This window comes from Arachis stenosperma, chromosome 9, assembly GCF_014773155.1.
Source record: "Arachis stenosperma cultivar V10309 chromosome 9, arast.V10309.gnm1.PFL2, whole genome shotgun sequence".
NCBI lineage: Eukaryota > Viridiplantae > Streptophyta > Magnoliopsida > Fabales > Fabaceae > Arachis > Arachis stenosperma.
This window is the reverse complement of record NC_080385.1, coordinates 123,661,315-123,679,851: the sequence shown is the minus strand read 5'-3', so window position 1 is coordinate 123,679,851 and position 18,537 is coordinate 123,661,315. Positions and strand designations below refer to the sequence as shown.

General features: G+C 29.5%; 2 protein-coding genes across 2 annotated transcripts; both read right to left on the bottom strand.

Moving 5' to 3' along the window:
* Window positions 1-1,312: 1,312 nt before the first annotated feature.
* LOC130948600 (uncharacterized) lies at window positions 1,313-2,525 on the bottom strand. The gene is made up of 2 exons (XM_057877392.1): window positions 1,403-2,525; window positions 1,313-1,368 (listed from the first exon to the last, which is right to left on the bottom strand). The coding sequence occupies exons 1-2, from the start codon at window positions 2,523-2,525 to the stop codon at window positions 1,313-1,315; spliced, it is 1,179 nt and encodes a 392-aa protein (XP_057733375.1).
* A 1,200-nt stretch (window positions 2,526-3,725) lies between these two features.
* LOC130949897 (uncharacterized) lies at window positions 3,726-12,084 on the bottom strand. The gene is made up of 5 exons (XM_057878501.1): window positions 11,616-12,084; window positions 6,793-6,894; window positions 4,476-5,231; window positions 4,220-4,315; window positions 3,726-4,123 (listed from the first exon to the last, which is right to left on the bottom strand). Exons 1-5 carry the CDS (start codon window positions 12,082-12,084, stop codon window positions 3,726-3,728), a joined length of 1,821 nt encoding a protein of 606 aa, XP_057734484.1.
* Window positions 12,085-18,537: the final 6,453 nt, after the last annotated feature.

Genomic DNA, 18,537 nt, shown 5'->3' with positions numbered 1-18,537 from the left:
GAGAAGAATTTAATTAAAACCTGTAGAATTGTGACATCTTGTTTTGCATTGAACTTTCTGAAAGGACAAAAGAAATGACATTAATCTTTGTTTATCATTGACAAAATGTAAATTAAATGAAATTACATCTTTTTTTGTTAGGAATTTTTTTAATAATAATTACCTGCAATAATATTGTTTTGGTTCGAAATGAGTTAGTTGTGTTCTTCTAAGTTCATGGCTGAAAGAAAAGAGTTAAAGTTTTAACATAGTTGGTATATAGGACGAAATAGACGGAAATATTTATTATGTAACAAAAGTTTATTGCATTACCTTTTATTTTTTTGTTCCAATATTTCTCTTTTTACCATCTTCCATAGTTGAGTTTTGTCTGCTTTAACTGTTCCTCCCCAACCAATAGAATAAATTTTGATTGGATGAACCTGTGTCAATTTCACGTTTGATCAGTAACACTAAAACAAAAATATGTATCATCAGTGTAGTTGTCACTGTCATTAATTCTGTAATCCTTACTTTATTGTCGATTGGTCTCGATTGCTCATCCTTCCATGTATTCCATAACGATTGAAATCCTATTTCCTGTAATTTATTGCATATATGTATCACAATATATTGCAGTAGTGTCCTATATATTACTTTAGAATTAAGTAATGATATATCCCAAATAAGACATACCTCTACCTTTTATTAGTTTTAAAATTTTAATTTTTATAATTTTATTGATAAAATTATAAAATTGATAGCAACATTTAAAGAAATCAAATTTTGAATTCTTTTCAAAGTATATACAAACATTGCAAACTTTAATTTATTAAAAAACCAATAATGATATATTTTAAGGATGTATGATATAATTTTTATAATTTATATGTGAATCGTAGTTGGTGCATACCTGTTGGGTAAAGTAGAGGTTCCAGTTCCTTTCACTTATCTCTTTTAATATGCTGATGAGCTCTCTTGATATCAATTTATTTGTTAAAAATCTTAGTCATTAGTTGTTAAAATTAATGAACAAAACTATCTATTCCAATGTTGATATTGTAATGATAAAATTACATAATACACGGATTATACTTGTAAAAAGACTCACATATTTGCCAAGGACATAAATTACCTGAGGTGCAGGTAACAAAATTTCTTTGAACACCACATTCTTTGTGAATTGTCCCCTTTTTCCATCTACTGTTCCTTCTTTCACTAAGATTTTTGTGGTTGACTGAGAAACACTTCGAGATAGAGCAACGTATAATTGACCATGGCTGAACACATGTTTAGGGAGATAGATCCCTACCTTAGGGATAGTTTGCCCTTGTTATTTATTTATCGTTAAGGCAAAACTCAACCTTACAGGAAATTGTTTTCTAATAAGCACAAAGGGTAGTCCTGAGTTCTCAGTTGTTTTATGTTTTATCCGAGGCAGAAAAGCTCTTTTTGTCTAACATATTTTGAAAAGTTCCTCGACACAGTAGCCTTGTGCCATTGCATAAGCCTGCCTTAGGATCTATGTTTCTCAGTAACATCAGAGGAGCACTTTTTTTTACCTTCAACATATGAGGTGGCAATCCACCTGTAGAGATCGAGTTAAGATATTCTTGTTGATACAGATTATTTGTATCTCCTTCTACTTCATCAAAGGATGCTAAAATTCGTTCGTCTCCCGGAAATTGGTTGATGACTATATCATTAAGCTGTTGCACATCATGATTCTTGGGTGTCAATATCGCTCTCTCCACCATATAAGATGCATCCCACCCATGAGATTGCAAATTTGGAAAGGTTTCTTCTATTAATTTGTGTAATGATGCCTCACCTTCCCATGGTATTGCCATGCCTACTTCTATTTGTACCAAGTCTTCACATATGGTAGGCTCAATCCCATCCCCTATGCGCATAAGATACTCCGCAAAATCACGATCATTAAGAGATCGCATATTTTGTCGCAGGTGGAGAATTTTGGTGAATGCCCATAAATGTGATTTAACAATAGAAGCTGAAATCATTTGCGACTTACTTCCTTTCGGCACAACAGGTAGTACTTGGCGAAAATCCCCTCCCATAACCATCACCTTCCCTCCAAATGGATTATTGTTTTCTAAGATATCTCGTAATGTGCGGTCCAGTGATTTCATTGTCTCTTTATTAGTCATTGGCGCTTCATCCCAAATTATCGCGGTCGTCTGCCTAATCAGTTTTGCAAGATCAGATTGTTTACTTGTATTGCACGTGGAGGATGGTTCTGCATTGATTGGAATCTTAAATCTAGAATGAGCTGTTCGACCACCAGGCAGTAAAGTTGCAGCTATTCCTGAAGACGCAGTTACCAAGACAATATGCCCTTTACTTCTTAAGTCTGCAATTATAGCTCTGTAAAGAAATGTCTTACCTGCTCCTCCTGGTCCATCCACGAAGAACACTCCACTTTCTCTTCGATCAATTGTATTCATAATGCACCTGAAAGCTGCAGACTGGTCATGATTCAATCTTTCTATAGAACACAGGTCTTCTTGAGGAACTTCGATGGACATTTCTTCTTGAATAATTCTAGGCATGAAGTTGTCGTTGTCGTTGTCCGAGGTTAGAGCTGGTAAATCGTATTGTGCAATATGTTTTCCATGTTGTAGGAGGATGTCATTTAAATCCCTAAGCAAACGATTTGTCAACCCATTGCAGGTTGTAGTGCTTGTTGATGCGTAATCATCCACCATACATGAAAGAAACTCGTCCCACAGACTTCTTACATCTGTTGGCTCACAAAAAATTAGAATGGTGGCAAACAACCTTCTTAGAGCACATGGCATTCTCAAAATGGATGCCTCAACCAAACATGATCTTATACTACTATCACTCTCCAACAGTCCTCGATGCTGAGCGGATTGCTTAAAGGACAAATATTGGACACCATCGACTGTTAGCAAATCATCCCAACCAGTTGGGTCTCTTACATTTGACAACAGAATGCGCAAATAGAATTTTTCACCTTCTATTGGCGAAACGGTATAGATCCGACCAATAGCTCTCTTTTGTGACCTGCGTCGACGCCATTTTTTTTCCTTGTTGTGCCAACTGTAATATTCTGGGATTTTCCTGTACAAAAGATGCCTAGATTGTTGGTCATCGGCCCGATTAAGTGCAAAAAATTCAGTGAGCATTGTTCTTGAGAAATAGTCATTATTAACTATTTCAGAAATAGTTTGGTGCTCATAAAAGCTCACTTGATGTTGATTTGGCAAATGAACTTGCAACCTTTCAACTTATGGATACATTCGGTAAAGGTTGAATCTAAATATCCTCCAACATGCCTCTGGAGCGAACTGTTGCACCTCATCATAATGAGAACTTCTGTGAACCTCCATTGCCACACGGTCTGGTCCCTTACAGCAATACTTGTATAGATATTTTATGCTCTTGATACTGTTACATATCTCTACATTGATATGACAATCATACTTCAGTAGTAGCCAAGGGTTGTACGGAACCACCCATCTATTGTCAATTATGACATTTTGGTTTATAGGGATTGGAGTATCAAATCGCCTCCTATATTGAGGATATGAGTTATCACCTCGTCGTGTCTCTAGTACGAACTCTTTTGGGTAGTTGCGTTTACATTGACCGTTCTTCATGCACGGTGAAGATTGATTTAGTGTTCCGCAAGGACCATGGACCATATGCCTTAGCACTGCCTCATGTAAGTGGGGTTCTGTTTCTTTACATGGTATTTCCGCTCAGACTAAACTATCATATTGGTCAGGATCACTCAACTTGTCATTGTTTTCTAAGATTAGCAACATATGTACGTGTGGCAATCCTTTTTTCTGAAATTCGGTGACATAAATATAACTTTTCACTTTTCCCAATACACCTTTGGTAATAACATCCTGCTTTAATTGTTCGAACTTGGCTCTGAAAATCCTAGTTGTTAGATCCGGACGATCCTGTGGAGTTTGAGTAGGACTGAGTTCTGAAGCTATTTCTGACCATGATGGATTACATGTCATAGTTAGAAAAATATCCGGTTTGCCTTCTTTAAGAACAATAGCCATTCCATCCTCGTACCGTTGAGTCATGTCTCGACGACTGCCCACGAACAACGATGGTAATATCGTTCTTCTGCCAACATTTTCTAAAACAGATTTTAGAGAAAAGTATTATTAGTTTTAAAGTTTAAATTTAGGAACACGTAATGATCAATCATGTGGCCGTTAAGTTGAATAATTACCAGCATTATTCTCTCCTGTGTGCAAAGCATCTTGCAAGCCTTGATACAGTTCAGCTCGAAGTTCCTTTTGTCTTTGTCGAACCCATCTTAACTTGCCTGTTTCCATTTTCACATAGTTATCAACAACATATTGTTGAAGAAGTCGCCCCGCTTACAAAACTGTTGAGTGATCATTGGGGCAGATCTACCAATATTGAGGATTATAGAAAATTGTTAGAAATTGTGAAATGATTTATTGGTACAAACTATCATCTACGGAAGTCTATAAATGATGTAACAAATATAGGAGTTTGTACCTGGAGCATATAGCTATAATATGTCCGGCATGATACTTTGTTTCCACGTTGAGTTCGAGTATTTATATCCCATCCATGGGTTCCAAATGGAAAAAGAAGAGGATATTGTAGTGGAACGTAATACCCAACAAACTCTTGAATCCTTCTGAGGTTACCAGCATGCGTTTGAACCTTGATATCCCGTCCTCGCACCATTGTTTCAATATCATCACCGACTATTATGGCTGCTACTTGTGAAGCAGTTGGGAGACTGTATTGTGGTTGATTAGCAGGTCGCTCTCTGATCACCAAACTACACTCATGCACATCTAGTCGTTGTGCATGCTGGTGGAATACATGGATAAAAGGATTATATCGGTGCAACAATTGTTGTAGCTTCAAAACCAAACTTTCATGCAGTTGTGTGTTCTCCAGCATCCTATTCTGTAACTCGTGATCAGTATCGTATATATATAGTTGCAAGAAGCGTGGCCGCGCCCCCTGATCCGGATGAAATCCTCCTATACTGTGGTACATTGATCCTTGAGCACGGAATATATATATACCATGACTTGCTGAAGCTAATTGTTCGTCTATGTGTACACCACACGAAGTGAATGAAAAAACATGATTGTAACCACGAATGTATTTCCTAAAATGGTTCCCTTCTGCAGAAGGGTCTAAGAAGATGTCTAGTAATTCCTGAGGAGCATTTACTTGGGGCAAAGAGACTTTTCCTCCATTGTAACACATGTCAAATGTTTCATGGTGAAACAGACGTGCATTACAGTGTGTACATGTCCTTGTAGGAGGCAGTATAGTTTAAAGCACTGTTGTATTCTCTTGAAAATTTCGAGCACAATTGTGGGATGTTCGGACATGGTGTCTAATTTCTGCACTCGCATAGGAATATTAAAATATTATGTTATAGATTTCTTTTCCTACATGTGCCAATAATTGTATGGTTAGGTACTCGGATAGAATGTATTAATTATTTCATATTATTTTAGATAGTGAAATCAAGGGTGAACAAAGAATATATATACAACTTTTCAATTGAGGTGTGTGTTTTCAAAATTAAACATAATTTTTGAAAATGTCGTGTCTTTTTCTATATTTTTCTATTGCCTAAACTCATATAAGATTGTCAAAGTTTGAAGTTCTAGGTAATATATGAAGTTAAATATATATTTAATAGAGCAAATTTTTATTCTGAGTTATACTGAAATATACAAAGAATATTTTTAAAATGATATAATTCTATTGTGTTTTTATTTACTATTTAATTTTATGAAAATTTTGAATGTTGCCCACTAATTTGTAATAATTTTAATTATATTTTTTAAAATTATTATGATAAATTAACGATATAATAAAAAATTTGTCTATTAAAATTGCATAAATATTTTTTTATGGTTAACATACTTGGTGTTTTTTATTTTGTTATTTTTGTTTGTGTTTATGTTTATAATATTTTATACATTATTAAATTTTAATTTGATAATCTTGTTATCATCAAGGGTTTATTCCCTAGTAACTCTAACGATGTTAAAATTTATTTTGCATCAGTAAATAATATTATGTGTCTCATAGTTTTTGCTATTGGATAAACGATGTAGTAGCATTTTTTTGAGTTAGTACTTAAATCAGTGATTCATTAAAATTTTTTTTTATAACTCATAAGAATGTATATACCGTTATCTATGTTTTTAATTTGAGATCTACATTATTTAGTTACGTGTTGACTTGTAACTTTTAATATAATGTTTAGTTTTTTTTATTTTAAGAAGTTAGAACACTTTGTGCTATTTGTAAATTTCACCATTTATTAAATGCTTAATTTGTTAATGACCTTATAATAAAAAGGACCCATATAATTTGTACAGTTTATTTTTAAATACATGAGATAGGACATCAATATTTTTGTAGTATCTATTAATTGTTGTTTTTGTGTTTAAATTTTTTTTGTTCAGCTTTTCTCCTTAATTTTAAAAGATATATGTTGTTACAAAAATTTTATTATATAGTTATTGTTAGTATTATTAGTTTCATGAATGTATCAATTATTTTAAATGTTTTATTTGTTAAGTATTTATTTTAATTTTTTTATTAAATTCAAAATTTTGGTTACAATATATAATAAGCAGTAAAGATTATAAACATAATAAAAATTCATTTGTTATTACGATAACTAATAAGCATAATAATACAATAAGTTTAACTAATCACATTTTATATAGTAATGATTATTATATGATGATGATGATAAAATATTAAAAATATAAATAGAGTACTCACCATTTATATTTGCATGGCTTCTAGTATTGTTTATAGTTGGTTCATAAGAAGCAATTGGTTGAGGAATTGAATTAGTAGTTGTAACGGTGTCTTGATGTACACCTATATTTAAAAAAAATGCAAAATTCATATGTTATCTATCTTTTTGAAAAAATAGAATATTAGCGCTTAACAATAAAATAAAGCGTGTTAATTAAGTTGGTTAATTTTGTTAATATTCCACATTAAGAAGATTTGATGTACAGACAAATTAACTTATATCGATGTATTTACATGTTTAAAGCATATAAAGATACTAACCAGATGATCTATTACTTGGACCAGTTCTATTATTATATATTTCCGTACCTATATTTTTAAAGAGCAATATAGAAAATAAGCATAAGTTAAACTAATAAGAGAAGAATTAGTTAAGGTTGATTGTGTGAAACAAAATATCGGTAACTTCAATTATTTTAGAATTAATAACAAATTAGTGCTTAGCAATAAAATAAAGCGTGTTAATTAAGTTAGTTAATCTTGATAATATTCTACGTTAAGAAGATTTAATGTGCAGGTAAAATAACTTATATCGATGTATTTACATATTTAAAGCATATAAAGATAGTTACTTGGACCAGCTCCGTTACCATATATTTCGGTACCTATATTTTTAAAGAGCAATATATAAAATAAGCATAATTAAACTCATAATAAAAGAATTAGTTATCATAATATTAGTTAACTTTGATTGCAAGAAATAAAATATCGATAACTTTAATTATTTTAGAATTGATCTAGATTTCTTTATTATAATATAAATAGTTTTTTCTATGCTTCTATTATATTTTTTTATAGTACTTTTTCTCAAAGGTTTGAATTTCGTCCATTAATGTGTGAGATATTTTAACTTATTTTTTTAATTTATTACCTTAAATTGATGATATGATGCGTATTTCATCAATTAAGACAATTAAGAATACAAAGATATGATTAAATAATAATTTATTTGTTATACTGTAATGTATTCTTGTTTTTTTGTGTTTATGTTGATAATAAAAGAAATTAATCTTATAAAACAAAAGGAACTAATCTTTATTTATGTAGGGCTATTTTAATCACAGAAAATAAAGAATAATAACTCTTGTAATTTTTTAACCATTATGTATAGTTTATTATATATCGGTATATATTTGATTAATGAGTACACTTTTATATGTAATTTAAAAAAAAAATAAATATTGGACATAAAAAATATGTAAACCATGTGTTGTAGATTTAATTATTCCAATGACTTTAGTTAATAATGATTTATGTTTCTTTATAATTTAAATACTATTGTCCATTGGAATAACTATTAATAAAATAATTATATTTTATATACTATCAGTTATCGTCCTATAATAATATATTGATCACTTATATACTATTGTATTATAGGCTATTATGTATGAAACATACTAATAAAAAATAATAAATAATTAATATTTTGTTCACGTAATTTTATTTATATATCATTATTATGATTATAGTATAACGTTATTTATATTAATTATTTATATTTAATAATTTTTAAAAAATATCATGAAAAATTAAAGATAAAAATATAATTAATAAATTTAATTTTAAAATATTATGTATCTGGAGTACGTAGTGTCAGTTTTCTTTATTATAAGTGGTTTAATTTTTAAATTCTGTCAAACCCATTTTTTAATAAAAAAGAAAGAGACAAAGGAATTGGATACTAAAAAAAATTGGATACTAAACCTGTGCATCTCGATTATATATTGGTATTTGTTGATGACATTATTGTTATTATTATTATTATTATTATTATTATTATTATTATTATTATTATTATAGTGTAACGTTATCTATATTAATTATTGAAATTTTAATAATTTTTAAAAAAATATCATGAAAAGTTAAAGATAAAAATATAATTAATAAATTTAATTTCAGAATGTCATTTATCCTAAGTACTTAGTATGTATTTTTTTTATTAGAAGTGGTTCAATTTTTAAATTTTGTTCGTAGGTAAGTTCATTTTTTAATGAAAAAAAGGGATAAAAAAAAATAGATGAGAACATGTATTTTCCCATTATATATTGGTATAGATAGATAGTTTTTGTTATTTTTTTAGCTGTTATATTTGTACGTAGGTGATATATATCCTAATTTTATTTTTGATTTCTTAGAATTATATATCATTACCAATTGAGAATACAAAAATAAAAAAAAAAATTAAATTAAAGTGTTGTTAAGAATTTTATTGTTACATTGATTTATTAATTTAATATATAAATTTTATTTTTGATTATAAAATCATTATAAAAAACTTTAATATAAGAGTACTTTTTGTCGTTATATATTATATTTGACATCATTTTTTTATTTTTTTAATACAAATATATAAAAATTATATATTACGTTATATATTATATTGGACGACGGGAATGAAATATATTAAAGAAATATTATTATTAGTTATTGACCATTAATTTTTTAAAAAAAATTTTATGGATAAATGATGTCTAAAAAATTTGGAATGTTAACTTTTAACTTCATATATGATTAATATGTTGTTTGATTAAGAAAGATACTGCTTGGATGGTAAACCATGTATAGTAATATTAATTTAATTAATTTTGTTACAAAATATTAATGATAAAATAACAACCAATTATGTTATTTTTATTTCTATAGCTGTGGCAGTTCTATTGCCATGCGCTTCCATTCCTGCATTTTTAAAAAGTAAAATATAATTATTAAGAATTAATTCAATTTATAACTAGTCACAAAAAAAAATTCAATTTATAACAAAGAAATTTAAATTATGTTATCGTGTTACTTGTAACAGATTGATGATAAGTGGTAGCTCTGGTCATTTGTCTAATTGTAGTCAATCTGACTACCCTTATGTTTGTAGTTAATCGGGCATCTCCACCAGTGTTTGGCATTGAAGTTGTGTATCAGTTGATATGGCAACTTGTTTTCCTTGTCGAATCATCTCCCGATAACTTGCACGTCTTCTAGCCAGGTATTGTTGTCTCTGTTCTTCGGTCATGTTCTGTCTTCTTCGCTAGCATAATGGGTCGACGTTTTTGTGAAGTTTCCATTTTTATTTGTCAGAAAGATAGGAATAATATGTAGAGAAAAAACGTTTGTGAGAGCACGATTGAAAGGGAAAGAGTCTCTTAAGAGTTGAAAGTGAATTAGTTTTTAAAGCGAGTACGTAGTAGTAGCAGCTTTTTACAGTTTTAAAATATATCGTGGGTTGATGGAATCAGTTTGACATTCTATCGTGGAGTAAATTCTTTCCTTGATAAAAAATAAGAAATATGGAGGACGTAGTAACAGTTTTTTATATATTGAATACAGTGTCTAAATAAAAAAATAAGCAGGGGTAAAATAGTAAGAAAAAATTGGGTACCAAATTTTTTTATTCCCATTATACGTTGGTATAGTCCATTATATATTGTATATTGTATATATTGGTATAAATTTAATTAATGAGTACACTTTTATCTGTAAATTTTGTTTAAAAAATAAATATTGGACATAAAAAATATGTAAACCATGTGTTGTAAATTTAATTATTTCGATAATTTAAATACTATTGTCCCATTGAAATAACTATTAATAAAATAAATATATTTTATATACTATCAATTATTGTACTATAATGATATATTGATCACTTATATACTATTGTATTATGGACTATTATGTATAAAAAATACTTATAAAAAAATTATAAATAAAAAATCATAAATAATTAATATTTTGTTGACATAATTTATTTATTTATATTATTATTATGATTGTATTTTTTAATAATTTATAAAAATTATCATGAATAATTATAAATAAAAATACATTTAATAAATTTAATTTCAAAATATTATGTCTTTTGAGTACGTCAGTTTCATCTATTAGAAATAGTTCAGTTTTTAAGTTTTGTCATGAGTCAAAAAAGAAACCAGGGCAAAATAGGAAGAAAGATTTGGATACCAAACTTTCATATCCCCATTATATATTGGTATAGATAAATTATGCTATTTTAAATTAAATGATTTATATAATGGTGATCTTATTTATTATTTTAAATGCTAGATTGAATAAGTTATTATTACTTTTGATTTGGAATTAAATGAGAATAAAATCGGATATTATATTTTGCTCTTTAGATAATTATCTTTTAGATTTTAGATATATTATTTTTTGGACTGTAGATACTATTTTATTTGGGCTTAAGGATTTAATGGGTGCCATGCTCAAATATAAATAGTGTCTTTAGGATTTCGATTATCAATATATCAAAGCCATTTTTGTTGCTCTTTCCTCATTAAAAGAATAACAATTAAGCCGCCTAAAAATACAGAAAGCTTTAGTTGAGGAAGATCAAAAGAACCACAAGATTCAAATCATTCTGTTAGAATATAAGTAGGATCAATTAGGATCAATTAGTATTATTTAGTATATCTGAATATTTATTATAGAAGATTACGTCTTTATTATTACGATTCTCTTAGTACCTATAAATACCCTTTTATATTGTATCATTCTAGACAACTTGAATAGACAATTTGATTACATTCAATAATACACAAATCATTTTTCAGTTTAGTCTCTTTTTTCTAACATGGTATCAGAGCCATGGTATCCTCCTTGAAGAGGATAGGTTGTTTTCCTTCCGGTGAAATCACCGTAGTTTTTGCATTTTTTTCTATGCCATTCTTCTTTTCCTTTTGTCACTCTTTGATGTTTTTCACTTCACCGACTAGCCTATTTTCTCTGTCTTGTATTTTTTTCGAGTCGTATAATCAAACACCATTGTTTACCTATTCTCATGAAGAAATCATATAGTTTTCGTGGCAGTTCCGTCTGCGTTCTCTCGTCGCAGTTTTGTTTTTGTTCTCTCGTGGCAGTTCTGTTTGTATTCTCTCGTGGCAGTTCCATCTGCGTTCTCTCGTGGCAGTTCCGTTTGTGTTCTCTCATGGCAGTTTCGTCTGCGTTTTTTCGTGGCAATTCCATTTGCGTTTCGTCTGTGTTTCCTTGTGGCAGTTCCGTCTGCGTTTTTTCCGGCAGTTCCGTTTGCACTTCCTTCAAACAAGTGGCAGTTCCGTATGTGTTCTCTCGTTGCAGTTTCGTCTGCGTTCTCTCGTGGCAGTTTCGTCTACGTTCTCTCGTGGTAGTTCTGTCTGTGTACTCTTGACAGTTCCATCTGCATTTTTCTCGTGGTAGTTCCGTCTGCGTTTTGTCTGTGTTTTCTTGTGGCAGTTTCGTGTGTTCTGTCTGCACTTCCTTCATATAGCGACAGTTCCGTCTGTGCTTCCTTCAGACAAGCGGCAGTTCTATCTGTGCTTCCTTCAGCCAGTTCCGTCAGCACCCGTTTTATCAGTTTATGCATTTTTTTCTCTTTATTTCGATGTTTTAAATAAATTTCAAACTTAAGTTGTCACTTGAGTTTGAGGGGATGTTAGAATATAATTATGATCAATTAGTATTACTTAGTATATCTGAATATTTATTATAAGAGATTACGTCTTTATTATTACGATTCTCTTAGTACCTATAAATACCATTTTATATTGTATCATTCTAGACAACTTAAATAGACAATTTGATTACACTCAATAATACACAAATCCTTTTTCAGTTTAATCTTTTGTTTCTAACGCATTCCATCAATTTCTGACTCTTATGAGTAAAAGTACGCTTCCGCATTATGTTATATTTTTTGTGAATCAATATAAATAATCTGGGTTAATAAAATTATTTATTCCAACAAATAATATCAGAACCATCCATTATTTAATCATCGAAAATATTCAATTTTTTATTTTTTATTATCGAATCAATATATATGTATGTTGTTTACCTTATAAATTTTTGCACGCATATATGTGAACTTGTTTGAGTTTGTGTGCGTGCGTCAATGTATATATATAAATGGTGAATTTTAGTATACAGAGCAAAAAGTCATACAGATTTAAAGATTTGCTTACACCACACTTTCTAAAGCCACACTTTTCACTTTAAACCGTAACTCTTCACAAAGAAAAGCGTCATCTAATGGAAAAAAGTAAATTAGAAGATTTAAGAGAAGAAATAATTAAGTTATCAAAATTAATAGATCAAAAATTAATGATTTTAACTAATGTTAACTGTAATGACACCGAATTCTTAAAATCAATACAAAATGATTTTTCTCAAAATCTTTATTTTACTATAAGTTTTATTGAAGGACTTCAAAAACCTGAAAAAACTTATTTTTCACACGGAATTTCTAAGAAATGTTACTATGGAAATGATTCCCCACATCTTTATCATACTTTTAACCCACAATTAAATTCTATAGTAGATATGCTTGAAGAAATATTAGTATCCATAAAATTTCAAAGAAATAAGGAAAAAGAGAATCCCAAAGAAGAAAAATTTCAAAATATAATCAACATAACAGATTTAAAAGTAAAACCACCACTAAAATTATGAATATTGAGGAAAAATTAGAAGAAGTTACAATGCTTTTTAAACAATTAAAAATGGCTCAAGAAAATAATATTATGGAACAAGAATTTCAAATAGAAGAAGAATTAGTAAATTCTGAAAATATAGAAAATGAAGAATACATCCTAGATTATTCAAGTGACGAAGAACCAGCAATTCCAATACAAGTAAAAAATGAAGCTGGAACATCTAAAGATAATCAATCTCAATTTAAATGGGAAACAGGTTTTGATAATTATGCTTTTAAAAAAGGGTTTATAAATAAAGATTCAAAATATACAAAAATACCATCAAAATACGTTCCTAAAATCCAGAAAATGGAAGGAGAAAGAATGCTTGATTTAGACTGTAAAAAGAATGAAAAAGAAATTTTCAAAAATTGGTTGAATTCCTTTTTATTAGAAGCTTTTACTAATCCAAAGCTTAGTGATTTGTCTAGAAGAGATATTTGGAATTACATAGGGTTTCATACTAAAGGAACTATAAGAGATTATATGACATCAATAGAAAACCAAATAATAGAAGATTTAGCAACAAAAACAACAGCTTATGATAAGATATTATATATAATGATGATTCTATATAAAGAATTTTTTGGAAAAAATATTATAGATCATAGACAAGAAGTCTATAATAAAGAATATCAAGAAGCAAAAAATCATTTAGCTAATATTCAGATATATGATCTATGTAATGTGGAATCTTATATATGTGAATATAGAATACATTATTACAAATTAAAAGAAGAAGATAAAAATCATTATCTTAGTATGTATATAACAAAACTTCCATATCCTGCTAATGAATTTATAATGGGAAGATTTATAAGAGAAATAAATAGAGGGACAATTGAAAATAATTTTGGTGGAGCAACCTCTACAATAAGAGAGGAAATAAAAGAACGTTGTATGCAAGAAGCGACTCAAAAAAGATTTGCAAATATAATTAGAATTTGCTGTCAGGATAATGAAGAGATACCTCAAAAATATGGTCTTAATAAAAACCTTCAAAGAAAAAGAAAATACTATCCAAACTGGAGAAAAAAGAGGTATTTTAGGAAGGAAAATAACAATAAAAACAAAAGACAAAAAAATAACTATTGTCCAAATAAAAAAGAAAATTGTAAGTGTTGGTATTGCCAAGAAGAAGGATACTATGCAAATGAATGTCCAAAAAAGAAGGATAAAAAGAATCTTACTAAACAAATAGAAATTGCTAAGTCTTGTTTCATGGAACCATTAGAGGAATCTGATGATAACTTAGACTATATTTTTGAATATGTCTCAGAAACAGACTCAGAGATTGAGTAATAATGCCACATTTATTACTATAAAAATAACAGAAAAGTTTATAAATGCTTTCATAGATTCTGGAGCAACACAATGCTTTGCTAGTTCAAATATAAAACTTGATTGGAAAAATTAAAGAAACCATTAAGAGTTAGAATAGCTGACAAATCAATACATAAAATTAACCAAAAAGCAGAGATGGCTGAAATTTTTATTCAAAATTATAGGTTCATTGTTCCATCTATATATATGTTAGATTCTGGAATGGATTTTATCATAGGAAATAACTTTTTAAAGCTATATCATCCATTCATTCAAGAATTAACATATATAGTTTTAAAAGCTCCACACGATTCTTCAATAAATCAAAAATTGAAACGTATAAAAATACCAACCACTACTATAGATAAGATTCTAAAATTTAAAATATTTTCTATATTAGAGACATGTTATTTAAATTTATACTTTCAGATAAAAATTCCAAAAAATAATCTTGAAACAAAGATAGAAGAACTTCTGGATGAAATTTATGCTGAAAATCCTTTAGATATTAAAAATACAAATAACAAATTAGTAAGCATTAAATTAAAAGACCCTACAAAAGAGATAAATGTTCCAAATAAAATTCCTTATTCCGCAAGAGATAAAGAAGAGTTTTCATTAGAATGTAGAGATCTTTTGGAAAAAGGAATTATAAGATTAAGTAAAAGTCCTCATGCGGCTCCAGCCTTTTATGTCGAAAACAATAATGAAATTAAAAGGGGAAAATGAAGAATGGTTATTAACTATAAGAAGATGAATGAAGCAACTATTGGTGATGCTCATAAACTTTCAAGAAAAGATTCTATTTTAGAAAAAATCAAAGGAGCAACTTGGTTTTCATCTCTTGATGCAAAATCAGGATATTGGCAACTTCGTTTAGACGAAGAAACAAAGAAATTAACTGCTTTTACTTGCCCAACAAAAGAATCAACAAGTGTGTTGCTCTATGAATGGAATGTATTACCATTCGGATTAAAACAAGCCCCAGGTATTTATCAAAGATTTATGGAAGAAAATCTAAAAGAGTTAAATGAATTTGTTTTAGTGTACATTGATGATATACTAGTTTTTACAAAACAAGATAAAGAAGATCATCTTCAAAAATTATTAATAGTTTTAGAAAGATGTAAAGAAAAATGATTAGTTCTTAGCAAAAAGAAAGCAAGAATAGCAAAACAAGAAATAGAGTTTCTTGGATTAATTCTATCTACCCAAGGAAAGCTAAAACTTCAACCAAATGTTCTAGAAAAGGTAAATTTATTTCCTAATAAAATAGAAGATAGAAAACAATTACAAAGATTTTTGGGGTGTATAAATTATATTTCTGATCAAGGATTTTTAAAGAATATAACAGAATACACTGAAAGCTTATTTCCAAAAATAAGTACTAAAAAAGAATGGAAATGGGATGAAAAAGATAGTATGCAAATTCAAAGAATTAAAGAATTATGTGAAAAACTTCCAGAACTTTATATTCCAGAAGAAAATGACTACTTAATAGTAGAAACAGATGCCTCAGACATAACCTGGTCAGGATGTCTAAAAGCTAAAAAAGCTATAAAAAGCTTGGAACAAGAAAAAGAATCACTAGATTCTAAATATTCCCCAAAGGAATTACTTTGCAGGTATATTTCAGGGACTTTTACTCCAACAGAACAGAGATATACCACTCATGAAAAGGAAACTCTAGCAGCAATTAAATCTCTTAAGAAATGGAAAATTGATTTACTACCCAGAGAATTTACATTAAGGACAGATTCAAGTTACCTAACAGGTTTTATACGATATAATTTAAAAGTTGATTATAATCATGGACGATTGGTAAGATGGCAATTATTTTTGTTACAATATCCAATAAAAATTGAATATATTAAGGGTGACAAAAATGTTATTGCAGATACATTAACGAGAGAATGGAGTTCGTCTACAACGCATTAGATCAAGAAATTCAAAAATATGAACAAGAACTCGAAAAATGCAAGCATTGTCAGCAAATAAGGACACAGATCCAATCCCTCAAGAAGGCCATTGAAGCAATGAAATCAACACAACAAGCAAAACCATCAGAGTTCAGCCAGCTAAGCGTGGTGGACAAATCAGGTGAAGAAAAAATTTCAGAAAATAAAACAATTGCTGAAATCATTAAAAAATCCACCAAAGATAAAAAATATTATGTAATTTATAATGGCCCCATGAAAGGAGTATATGATGCCTGGGAAAAAGCAGCACCATTCACACATCAATCAAGGATAATTCATAAAGGAGGGTTTCTAACACTGGAAGAGGCAAAGGAATCCTTCAGGGAATATGAAGCTCTCCATCTAGAGCAAACCCTAAAAAGAGCAGATAAAGCTCCAATTCAAACCCAGAGAACAGGGATAATAAGAAACATTCCTACAAGGGCTGAAATCAAGGAAAAGAAAAGGGTCTGTAGATCAAATCTCAGAGAAACCCTTAACATAGTCCTAAATTGGACTGAAGAAAAAAGGGCAATTTTGAGATATTATCCTATTGCCAAAGAACAGCTAACAAAACTGGTTATATTTCCAGATGCTTCCCCATCGGACACCTATCAGTTTTTCCAGTATGGATTGATTGATACAATTTTAATTTTTAATGATCTAAAAATTATTAGTGAGTTTCCTGCAGGATTTGTTGATGCAGTAAAGAGATTTAAAAATATGATTGACAATGTAAATCCAAGGGATATATCCCTAAAATTTACAAACAGTCAACCTTTTTTTAATGAAGAAGAAGAATGCTTGGTTCCAGCACACCAAGTAATATTCATGTCCGTCTTTCCAGGAAATTTTCAACCAATTGATCAGATTCAAGACTTAACAATTTACAGTCATGAAGGAAGACTAGCCAGCACACTAGCAAGGGTCTTCGAAAGAACTCAAAAGATAACAAGGGAATCTCACACAAGAATCAATTATAAAAGCAGAAATACTCTGCTTGTGTCCAGTAAAAGAAATGAAATTGAAGAAAGAGAGATGAGACTCTTGGTAGAGTTTGAATCTGCATTCTACAATCTATCCGGACTCTTAGAAAAACTCCCTGAAGGGATAAAAAGGAATCTCTGCTATTTGATAAAAAACAGAGAAGACCACAAGTGCCAGCTGTGTGTCTCAGAAATATCTGAAGAAAGCAATAATGAAATAGGATCCACCCACATGATAAAAGAAGAAGACAGCTCATCCACCCACATAAAAGAAGAGAACAGCGCATCTGAAGCATCTCTCGACATTATTGCATAATGACGTAAGCGCTTAGGTCATAAAGCACTAACAATATAGCTGGTGCAAGATAATAAACAATGACGTAAGCAATGACGTCATAAGAAGGGTAAGGATGTGAATTGTCTATCAGACCCAACCATTATACATAGATTGCTTAGGCAATTGTAGAAGCATCAGAAAACAGAATGCAGGAGGCTAAGAGTACTCATATGCTAGGAGAGCAAGGAGGAAGCTGCCGAGGCGATTCTGTAGTCTGAAAAAAGAATTCCTTTAGGAAAAAAATAGTTTTAAACTCCCCTCTGGAGTTAATATCTATAATCTCCCCTCTGGAGATAAAAACATATGTAAAATATACTAAATAAAGGAAGTTTTTCTCCAGAAAGGTACGCCTTTATCCTAATCTCTTAGTTATGAATTATTTAGAAAGTTTAGAATTAACGGAAGAATCTGATTATTATAGATTATCTGCCTTATTAGATAATGAAAAACAGGCTGTTCTAAAAACAGAATTAAATCTCAAATCAAATGAAAATTTTAATAAACAAAATCTTTTAAAAGAAGTTTTTAATAGAAAAAATATAATATACTATGGAAAAATTCAACTTGAAGCCCCTATAAAGATAAAATCCGCCAATGGAGAACTTGAAATAGCTTTGATAAATGATGAAGAATTGAGTAAA

What these genes read in the sequence shown, in the direction of transcription:
- LOC130949897 (XM_057878501.1), bottom strand. Translation starts at nt 12,084, where the DNA reads ATGAAGGAAGTGCAGACAGAACACACGAAACTGCCACAAGAAAACACA. An exon ending in AAGCCATGCAAATATAAATG is followed by an intron (nt 5,232 to 6,792) that starts GTGAGTACTCTA and finishes GTTACAATGGAG; the next exon opens with GAAAAGTCTCTTTGCCCCAA. An exon ending in CACAGGAGAGAATAATGCTG is followed by an intron (nt 4,124 to 4,219) that starts GTAATTATTCAA and finishes AATCTGTTTTAG; the next exon opens with AAAATGTTGGCAGAAGAACG.
- LOC130948600 (XM_057877392.1), bottom strand. Translation starts at nt 2,525, where the DNA reads ATGTCCATCGAAGTTCCTCAAGAAGACCTGTGTTCTATAGAAAGATTG. An exon ending in TTCTGCCTCGGATAAAACAT is followed by an intron (nt 1,369 to 1,402) that starts AAAACAACTGAG and finishes TACCCTTTGTGC; the next exon opens with TTATTAGAAAACAATTTCCT.